Below are 10,501 nucleotides of genomic sequence, written 5' to 3' on the forward strand. Positions count from 1 at the left end.
TGAAAGGTTGAGCGTTGATGGATTTTCTTTTGCGCTCAACTTTCTCGGCTAGACACCTGAGGACCCGGTTGTGTCTCCATGTGTGTCTGCCCTGAGTAAGGCTAGTCCTACAACCAACCCAGATGTGCTTGAGTGTGGCTGGGACTGTACACAGGGGAAAGGATGAGTCCTTTCCAAACCACAGCTGCAGATTTATTGGGGAAGGCAGCACATCGTATGTCGCTCGGATGATGAAACTTAGTCTATTAGACTCCATTCCCCAGATTTCACTCCATGAGAGTTTCCTCTTTTCAACACTCTCACAATTCATCCAGCGACCCTGCTTGGCCAGTGCTACGGCTCTAGCATGTCTGGCTGTTTCCTCCTGTCGTCTCACCTCTTCCACCACCATTTTTCGACGTTCGGTTACAGATGCCTGTTGCCACTGAGGTGTTACTGCTCCAAGACCAAATCCTCCTCTGCCCTGTTGGACGTGACCCACCACGTCACGATACTGATAACGAGAGCAGCTGTTCTGATATTCTACTTATCTATGTGATGTACTTCTGTATGTTTTATCTTTTACAGCAATTTTTGCCTCTACATTTGAAGCTAACACTTTGATAAAATGATCTTTTTATCATAATTGTGAAATAAAGCAGACATGATATCTCATTTAATGCAGTGGTCAAAATAGAGTATTAAACATCCCGGGAGAGGCCTTTGATAAATAAGAAGTCCCAGTTAATACTATTAAAAAAAGAAAACTTCAGGAAAACCTCAGAATTACATGTAAACTGAGAATAATGTGAGTGAAAATATTAATTTCCCATACATGAGTTAAAACTGAAGTAGATCTGAACATCTCATCTGTTCTGTATTTCCATGTTTAGCTGGAAAACACACAACTGAGTTCAGGAATGTTAATAAAGAGAGAAGTGGACTTTTGAGAAAAGCTCACTTCTCTCTAACTTGACCTCCAGTTTTTTTCTGAATTTTCAAAACCTGTGGTTTTCAGCCACAGCGGCTATTGTACTGGATTCTTCTGTGACCTCCTGGATAGGGTTCTCTATTTGTGGGAAATGTCTCTCACCACAGTTTGAGGGTGTCCCAAAGCTTTTGAAATTGCGTTGTAGCCCTTTTCCAGACTGAATGACTTTTTTTCTCATCTGTTCTTGAGTTTCTTTAGATTGTGGCATGACACAGTTCATACTAGTACTTTAACCTGAATAGGCAAGAAACAACCTTTTGAGGTTTAACTGACTTCTCAGCTACAACTGAGATAATTCATGATGTCTCAGCTTTTCTTTATTTCTACATTTAGGATAAATGTGGAAATGTTAATACAGCAGTTTCAGTTCACGGTGGGTTATGCTAGAAATGACTGATCCTTCAAAGTAATAAGTGGACAAAAGTTCACAAAAGTTATTGTAGTGCAAGTTCAGTTTAATTATTCAGTAAACTGCAGTTTTGTGGAGCAATCATGGTAACCAGTTTGACTGAGGAATGCAGCTCAGATTTTGGGAAGTACCCCTCATATTTCTTTAAAACTAGAAACAGGTCATTAATCAGCTTATGTAGCTAATTTAAAGCATGATTAAAAACTGCAAAGCAAATAAAAATGTGTTGCACTCAGCTGTCCCAGTGAGTGGTGAGTTCATTGACCTACTTTTGCACCCAGAGAAAATGTCTCTCCTGTTTGTTTATTTATTTGACTCCACAATATGTCAGATATTTTTCCACTTTTACAATTGTGGCTTTACTTTTTTGGTGGGAGTGGGATAGCAAAGTGGCTTTAGCCAAATTTGCCACCCACCCTTGGCAAATTTTCACCCTGCCCATTGTGATACAACCCTTTAAAGTTCACCCAAAAAGCATTTGTTCAACTTTTCTCCTTTGAGTACTGAGAAAGAAGATGACCATCCAGGGAACTAATACTTGCTCCTGTTATGCATCACAGTCATTAAAGCAGTGAAATCTGCTATTGAAACTACGATATCTGCTCATGATGTTTGCCAGGAAGAATAAATGCATGATTTTAGATTCAAAACCTGAGACTTGTAGTTTTGGTTTATTAATTTACTTAAAAAAAATCATTAAATGTGTTCTTTTTCTGCCTTAAAAAGTGTGGGGGAATTAAAAAAATGAAAAATGCTGGATAGTTTTTGTTTCTTACAGTATGAAGGTTAAAACTGTCGTACAAACAACAAACAAATCCTCTGATTTTGAAAAGGTCCAGTGGCAACCTCAGATTTGACTGATTTTACAGGGAGCGGCACAAAGCTGTTCAAGTAACTTGCCTAAAAACTGTAATTTGTCACAATTTAGCTTTTGAGCCAATGAACAGTGTAAAATAGAAAGGTATTCTAACAGCATGTTCAAATGGTTGTTTCCTAGTTTTTCATGACAGTGACAGTAAATATCTACTGTACCACTTTCATTTTATGAAGCCCTACTCTACTCTCAGATTTATTAGTTTTATATTCTACTGTCTAAAGCAAAAGAACATTTACTGTTACAATAACAGTAAATGTATGAAGAGATAAATGTGTTTAAAATTTTTGGACTTTGGATATTTTTGACAAATATTGATTCTACCTCCAAATTCAAAATTTGTAAAGAATCAATTAATTATTTTTTAAAAGCTTTCTGGGTTGTGTTGGTTTCTGCTCAGAGGAATGCAGCTTTCTCCAAAAAGTTTGAGCTACACCTTATTAAAAGTGTTTGTATTTGAGCTGCTCATTTGTTAGAATAGCAATCAGTTTTAATTTCTAATTCATTTTGTTGTTTTTCAATTGAAATGGTATCCATCATTGAACAATAAAATAATCCACCCTGTCTAAAAGAAAGTATCAAAACCTGGGTGTTAAAGAAGTGATGTTATGAGTCGCCATCTTGTGGTTGGTTTGATTTGTGATTAGATGTTTAATGTCAGGAAAATGGGTTCATGATGATTGAACAGATTGTTGCATTTACTTACTTGCTGTGAGATAAAATCACTGAGGAAAAGTTCTGAAGGAAAGAGGAGAAGTAAGTGTCTTCTCTGGAAGAGGAATTTCGTTATCACCTTGTCCATAATTAATGTTTTTTTTATTATGTTTGCAAATATTATGTCTCCAGATCCTTGAACTACTGAATGAGTTTGAGTGGTGAACTAACGATAATTAGAGTCTCTAACTAGTAAACTCTGCTGAATGGCACTGTGATAAAAAATTATGGATGAAAGATGGGAGTTGCTGATAATGTGGATAGTTCAATTTTTAAAAATCAATACCTCCTAAGAATAGAATAGAGATTTTCTTTTATAAACATTGGCAATCCTCCCTGTTTACCACTAAATGGTTGAGAGAATATTTTGTCATACTTGCAGATCTTTTGCTTTTTGTGGATTTGTGGTGCAAACACAATTTATTTATCCTTTATGAGTGAATAACATCATCACAGGCATGACCAAAAGAAAAAAACAAGGGAAAAAAACATTTGTCAACAGTCTTTTGTCATTTTAAATGTGCCTTTTTGTATTTGATTTTTCTACATTTATTTCAAATATGTCAGTTAAGGAGCGAATGTCCACAATTTAGACTTCAAATGCAGGAAATTTTATTAAAGCAATTTAGCGAGAGCAAAGCAAAACCAAAATAAAATAGTAAAAATCACAAAACTGTAATCAGCCTACTTCAGCTATACTGAGCTAGTTAACCTACTCTGAGCTAATGTTGATTTTGTTCTTGTCTTTTGTGAGGAGAGGTTGGAGAAAGGATGAGCATGTCTGGATCCAAAGATGCACTTATCCCAGTGTTCCTAGTTGATGATAATTACTCAACAGGGAAGCAGCACATAATCCAATTTTTCATTTGTATATTGATAAAATGTATTCTTCTATTTATCTTTTAATAAGGAATAAAAATGTTTTGTTATTAGAAAAGAAATGAAAAGACTATTTTGACTCAGTCAAAATCAGCATCACTCAAACGTTAAGCTCAATTTACGATGAATACGACATAATAACACAAAGAAATCAATCAGAATCAGAGAAGAAAAGAAGACCAAATCAATCAGTGTCACCAACGAATGTGTTCTTAACACAAACCGCTTACATGTCAAATCATTTTTCTACTCAGTGTGATTAATGGGAGTGATGAGGAGAGGTGCAGAGTTTTTGCCATTGTCGTTATTGCAGGGATTGAAGTATGGGTAGAGTTTCTCAGTGAAGGAGCAGCCAGTAAAGGAGTAGATAAGAGCTGCTGCATCTACATCATAAATGGAAACCACACCCTCCTCATAATCTACAAACACTCCCACTTTATCAGGAGCAGACGGACGACAGATACAGACATCATGATCATCGAGAGCTTTGTACTCATTTCCATTTCTCAGCACTACAGTCCAGAATCCGTCCTCGGGACTAAGAGTCATTATTGTCTTCCTGTTGATCGACTCTCTGGCCACTCCCAATTCCCAGTCAGTCTTTCCTTTAACTTGAGCCTCATAGTAAAATCTGCCTGAAGAGAAACTCTGCTTTCCTAAAACACAAACACAGTAAGAAAATCTCTCTGGGCCGTCTGGAAGATTTTGCTTTTCATCTCTATGATTCACTTGTTTTCCATCATCAGACAAGATGAGCTCATGATGTGCTGTATCAGGATCAAGACTCACATCCACAGCATACTGCTGGACTCTCCTCAGCTCAGCCTCAAACAGCTTCCTCATTTCCATCCTGAGTGTCTCCTCCAGCTGAGCCACAACCCTTATCACAGTCCCCTCATATGTTGGTGGAAGGACGATGACCTCTGTCCAGTCCTTGGCAGGTGGAACAGCTGTCAGAGATGAGAAGCTTTGAATAAAGTGGAGGTGGTCTTCAGAGCGTGAGGCCTGCTTCGTGCTATCATGGGATATCAGGATATTAATAAATTGCACCAGTTTAATGTTGGTGACACAGATGAACAGAAACAAGTATCGGTACCCTGTATTTTCGATGTGTTTTCTGATAATTCACTGGAGGAAACTTAAAAAAGGGAATTCTGGCTACATTTTCAAGGTTTATATCACCATGTGGTCTAGGTGGTTGCTCAGTGTTTAAGGAAAACACTTTCTCAGCATCTTTTCAACAGCAAATGTTGTAAAATCCAAAATATGCAATATAATTCCAAAAACATAAAAATCAGGTCTGCTTGTCAAATGCAAACAAAACACTATGCATCACGTGTAAACTGACAGAAAAAAGTATCACTTTAAGAGAAAAATTAGCTGATTTTGAATTTGAATTCAATAACATTTCTGAGACTTAAAAAAAGAAGGAGAAACATTCATGAGAGTTAAGTTTAATTTAATATAGATAATTAAAACAAACCACTGTAAAAAATGTACTCTTACAATTTTAGCACTTACAGTATAAGTGAAGTTTTGAGATCGTGTGGCTCGTTCTGTACTCACCAGTATTTGAGTCACTTGCTTAGAAAGAAAAGATGAACTCTGTTTGATTTTGAGACACAAATCCAGATCTTTCGGCTGTAGTACAGCTATTACTCACACTAACATTAAGTTTCATTTCAAGAATTTGACGTTGAATTTCCTATTATTTCTCCAACTCTTCCTGCAGGTGTTTGTTAAGGTTTTGGTTCCTCTTTCAGGTCCACAGATGATTATAAAGTGCTAGAAAAATGAAGGTAACACTCGATCACAGCAGTATAAGAGAAACTCAGTTAAATTCATAATCTTTCAGGCCTATTGAGGAGATACTAAGCCTGTTACACAAGAAGAGATGGGCAAGGATGAGTGTATAAACCCAGCAGTACTAAACTGTCAAAAACAGACTCTGTGAGGGTGGCATGAGGGACTGACGTCCTTTAGTGGGTCCTGTGCAGAGCCGTGCAGCTTGATTGACATTTACTTGTGAACACTAGAACCAGCAGGTTGTCCAATGGTGTGTCTGTTGTCTTCACAGATGAAAGGAGGGTCACACTGAGGACATGCAACAGAAAGTCTGGAGCTTCAACGTCTTCCACCATGATCAGTTTGACAGTATGCTGAGTAGGCAGTTCCCTGGTGATGAAAGCACTGATGAGAGAGGATGCTGCAATTTGCATCAATGGAAAATAAATTTGACAGTCGTCTGCATAATAATGGAAGCAAATATTATTTTTCTGTAAAATTATTCCAAGTAGTAACAGGTACAAATAGAAAAGGACAGGTCCAAGAATAGAGCCTTGTGTAATCCCGCCAGAGGAGGGCAGCAGAAGTGTAGGTAAAAGTGCTATCAGAAAGGTGGGTCCTAAACTACTGGAGAGCTGAGCCAGTGATGCCCACCCACTGCTCCACCCTGGACACGCGGATCTCAAGGAACACAGTGTTAAAAGGCAGCTGTTCAGTCCAAAAGCACAAGTAGCACACAGTCACCAGAAGCTATTGCTAAAATATATAACATTAAAAAAGCTTTAATAAAACATACTGATTGCTTTGGTGAGTTTTCAGTCCTGGCTGGAACACTTCCAGAATTGCACATTCACCCAGGAAGGACTTCGGTTGGGTAAAGGCAATTTTTTGTAGGAGTTTAGACAAGAAAGGTAGCCTGGAGACAGGCCCTGAAACAAAACAGAATGGTCAAGGCCAGTTTTTGTCAGCAAGAATTGCCCAAAAATAAATTTACGAAAGGTCAGTGTACTGTTAATAATGGCAAGAATAAAAGGACCAAGGGTAGGAAAAACCTTAAGGAGTCGAGGAGGAATAACATCAAAGGGGAATCCTGATGGGTTTATACTGGAAATGAACTGTTCTAATAAGGAGAGACAGGCTCAAAGTGGTCAACAAAAGCCAAACAGGGTGTTGAGATGGATGGATGAAATGAGGGCCCTAGTGCTTTCTCCAAAAAAGTGAAGACATTTGTCACAAACTAAACTGGAAGCTTCCAGTCCTTCATTCCTCCATATGAACAGTTTCATGAACAGTAAGAACAGAATTTTTAACTTTGATTGTTTACAGTTTAAGTTAATGCTACTTGAGTTATTCTGACATGTCAGTGTGAAATGAAAGGTGTAAAAGTCCAGCTCCAAATTTGATTGGTGCATTTTCTCTTTGTAAACATCACAGTGCCTATCTTTTCCTCCCTTTGTGTTTAACTCTCTGTTGCTGACATTTTCATTGCTACATATCTAAAAATGACTCAACATTATCTAATAGTTCCTTTTCAGTAGATTTAATGATATTATTTATTATTAGGTCGAAAAGGAAAAACACTTTTGTTTTGTACTATGTTTCATGTAGTGTGTTACCATAATACTTTTTATAGTATTAGCTTTTATATGCTCAACCTCTTACTAACACCGCCAATGAACACCTGCTGTAAAGTTACAGCAGTGCAAACTGCACTACATTAACAGTGGAATTTGCAAGCATTCATTTCTTGATGCAGAAAATGTTGAAATTGTTCTTATGGGTCATTTCATGACAGGTCATCAAATACCTCCATCCCGACCATCACAGATTCCCCTGAATAAAATAGGGGAAATATATTATTCCTAATAGATATTATACAAAAGTTCAGGTCACCTGTGTCATAATTTTTCTTAAAAACAGTATTTCAAGGGACATGAGAAAAGTTACGTGTTATAAAAATGATTTTTATAATATATGTGATATATAGAGTATAATATTTTATATGATATACAATACATTTTTGATGCATCAATGCTGCTATTTATCTGAGTGCAAAGAAAGTAACAACCATTGACTGTTGTCTCTGACTGGGGTTTTAAGTTTTATCCTGTTAATGTAAAGAAAGTCTGTTTATCATTATTAAATCTTTTATTTAAATAGATAATTTAATTGAGATCAAGCCCTCTTTTTCAAGAGAGACCTGTGTACAAAACATATATATATATATATATATATATATATATATATACAGACAGGCACATAATGCAAGGACAGGTTATACATGATGATTGAGAAAACATGTCTTATGGTGGAGACAGCATTCAAACACATCATTGTTGACGACATAATTACAGATTGTCAAAGCCAGATTCTTGGATGAAGGCACTTATTGGCTGGTCTCACGTCTGAAATGAATTGTGGAGTAAACATACATACAACTTAAAAACTGTTCCGCAACTAAGAACTGACACATTTATCAGAAGCTGTCATTAACCAGTTTATTAAAAAGTTTTTTAATAAATATGAATAACACAGCTTTAAATTTTTAGAATCCAACATTTGATTATATTGAATGTAATCAAATATGTATATGTACACATTTAAAGATATGCTTTTTGTTTCTCTTCAAGAACATTTCCTAAATGTTTTTGCTCCTTTGGTTTAAATGATACTAGACGTCCTGTTTTCCCTCTTAAAGGGAGAAAAATGTAATTGTGGGGGAGTGTGACATGATGAAAATTTAGCATTGAGACACATGTTGTAAAAGAGAACAATAAAACAGCATTACAATCTTTTCACAGACCATTTTCAAATAAAATGTAATAACTTTTCTTGTCTAGTTAATGCGATTGATAGGAGTGATCAGGAGAGGTGCAGAGTTTTTACCATTATCATTATTGCAGGGATTGAAGCATGGGTAGAGTTTCTCAGTGAAGGAGCAGCCAGTAAAGGAGTAGATAAAAGCTGCTGCATACACATCATAAAAGGAGACCAGACGCTCCTCATAATCCACAAACACTCCCACTTTATCAGGAGCAGACGCCAGAGAGAGAACGGCTGCTGGGCCAGTACATGCTGTGTACTCGTTGTTGTTCCTCAGCCATAGAGCCCAAAAACCATCCTGAGGCTTTACTGAGTTTCCTCCCTTCCTGTTCACTGACTCTCTGGCCACTCCTAAAATCCAATCAGTCTTTCCTTTAACCTGAACCTCAAAGTAAAATCTACCTGAAGAGAAACCCTGCCTTCCTAAAACATTTGCAAAAACTGTGAATCTCTTTGGGTTGTCTGAAAGACTCTGATTCACATTGCCAAAATTCACTTGTTTTCCATCATCAGACAAGATGAGCTCAGGATGTGCTGTATCAGGATCAAGACTCACATCCACAGCATACTGCTGGACCCTCCTCAGCTCAGCCTTAGCAAGCAGCTTCTTAAAGTGTTTTTTGAGTGTCTCCTCCAGCTGAGCCACAGCTCTCATCACAGTCCCCTCATATGTTGGTGGAAGGACGATGACCTCTGTCCAGTCCTTGGTAGGTGGAACAGCTTTCAGAGATGAGAAGCTTTGAATAAAGTGGAGGTGGTCTTCAGAGCGTGAGGCCTGCTTCAGCTCAGAGCTCCTCTTCTTCAGCTCTGAGATTTCCTCTTCCAGCTCTTTGATGAGACCTTCAGCCTGTTTCTCTGTTGTTTCCTGTTTGTCTTCTATCTCCTTTATGACCTTCTTCAGGCCTTTCTCAATAAACTCCTTTAGAACAGTGAAGATCTGAACACCTTCTGTTTTCTGTTTGTCTGCAGCATCTTTACTCATCTTCACTGACTCATTGATCTCCTGAATCTTCTGTCGTCTCTTCTTGATAATTTCCTGAATTTCATCATCCATCTTCCTCAGCTCTGTCTTTTTTTCTTCAGATTCTTCTCTCAGAGGAACAAACTCATGAGTCTTGTGGTCTAAAACAGAGCAGAGCGTGCAGACACATGTCTGATCAGTCTTACAGAACAGCTCCAGATGTTTATCGTGCTTCGTACACATCCTGCCTTCCAGGTTCTCCACAGGCTCAATCAGCTGATGTCTTTTCAGACCTTTGATTGTCAGATGAGGTTCTAGGTGAGTCTCACAGTAGGAGGTCAGACACACCAGGCAGGACTTCAGGGCCCTCAGTCTGGTTCCAGTGCAGTAGTCACAGGGAACTTCTCCTGGTTTGGCAGCTTGTTGCTCTGAGTTGCTGTTTGCATTCTGTTGAGTTTCATCTCTGAACTGAGCAACCACCTCAGAGAACAAATGGTTTATCTCCAGTTCAGGTCGTCTCTTGAACAGTTTGTTACACAGGGGACACTTGCACCTCACATTAATGTCCCAGTTCCGGGTGATGCAGTTTTTGCAGAAGTTATGTCCACATGGTGTGGTGACTGGATCAGTGAACACATCCAGGCAGATGGAGCACAAAAACTGATCTTCAGGTCGCAGATTACTGGCAGCAAACATGTCTGCACTCTACAAAACAAAAGTAAACATTTCAGGGACAAAATGTGTTTTTTACAGATGTCTGTCTTTGATTCAAGGTGTTTAAGAAGAATATTTGGGAATTACCTTGTCACTCATTTGCAGAAGCTCACAGGTAATGGGACAATTAGGTAACAAGCTGTTTCATAGCCAGATGAGGTCGGTTCCATCGTGATTTCATCATAAATGAAGTTGCTTCATACTGTTGATTTTTTTTATAGCTTTTCATTTTTCACTTTAAAATATGAGGCCCAAAGAGATGTCAGTGCAAGTGAGGGATCCATCATTAAGCTGAAAAAACAAACAAACAAAAAAACCCAAATTAAATCAAAGTAGTAGAAAAAACTTCAGGAGTAGGCAAATCAAAAATCT

The 10,501-nt window shown here is 37.8% G+C and overlaps 1 protein-coding gene and 1 long non-coding RNA gene across 3 annotated transcripts in view; both read right to left on the reverse strand.

Annotated features, from left to right (window-relative positions):
• Positions 1–4,657: 4,657 nt before the first annotated feature.
• Positions 4,658–6,460, reverse strand: LOC112847082 (uncharacterized). The gene is made up of 3 exons (XR_003220406.1): positions 6,428–6,460; positions 5,413–6,021; positions 4,658–4,796 (listed from the first exon to the last, which is right to left on the reverse strand). It is a non-coding gene; the product is annotated as an uncharacterized LOC112847082 (long non-coding RNA).
• A 1,402-nt stretch (positions 6,461–7,862) lies between these two features.
• LOC109202405 (E3 ubiquitin-protein ligase TRIM21) overlaps positions 7,863–10,501 on the reverse strand; it is a 6,383-nt gene continuing 3,744 nt past the window's right edge. Inside the window, exons 2-4 of one of the 2 annotated variants that reach the window (XM_025907830.1) lie at positions 10,377–10,420; positions 10,217–10,341; positions 7,863–10,120 (exon numbers count right to left, since the gene is read on the reverse strand). In XM_025907830.1, the coding sequence (XP_025763615.1) occupies positions 8,468–10,120; positions 10,217–10,228 (1,665 nt within the window). In that variant the 5' untranslated portion in view covers positions 10,229–10,341; positions 10,377–10,420 and the 3' untranslated portion in view covers positions 7,863–8,467. Of the gene's footprint in view, positions 10,121–10,216; positions 10,421–10,501 lie in introns of both variants that reach the window. The other variant, XM_019359688.2, reaches the window with a different exon arrangement.

Source organism: Oreochromis niloticus, linkage group LG6 (genome assembly GCF_001858045.2).
Source record: "Oreochromis niloticus isolate F11D_XX linkage group LG6, O_niloticus_UMD_NMBU, whole genome shotgun sequence".
Classification (NCBI taxonomy): Eukaryota; Metazoa; Chordata; class Actinopteri; order Cichliformes; family Cichlidae; genus Oreochromis; species Oreochromis niloticus.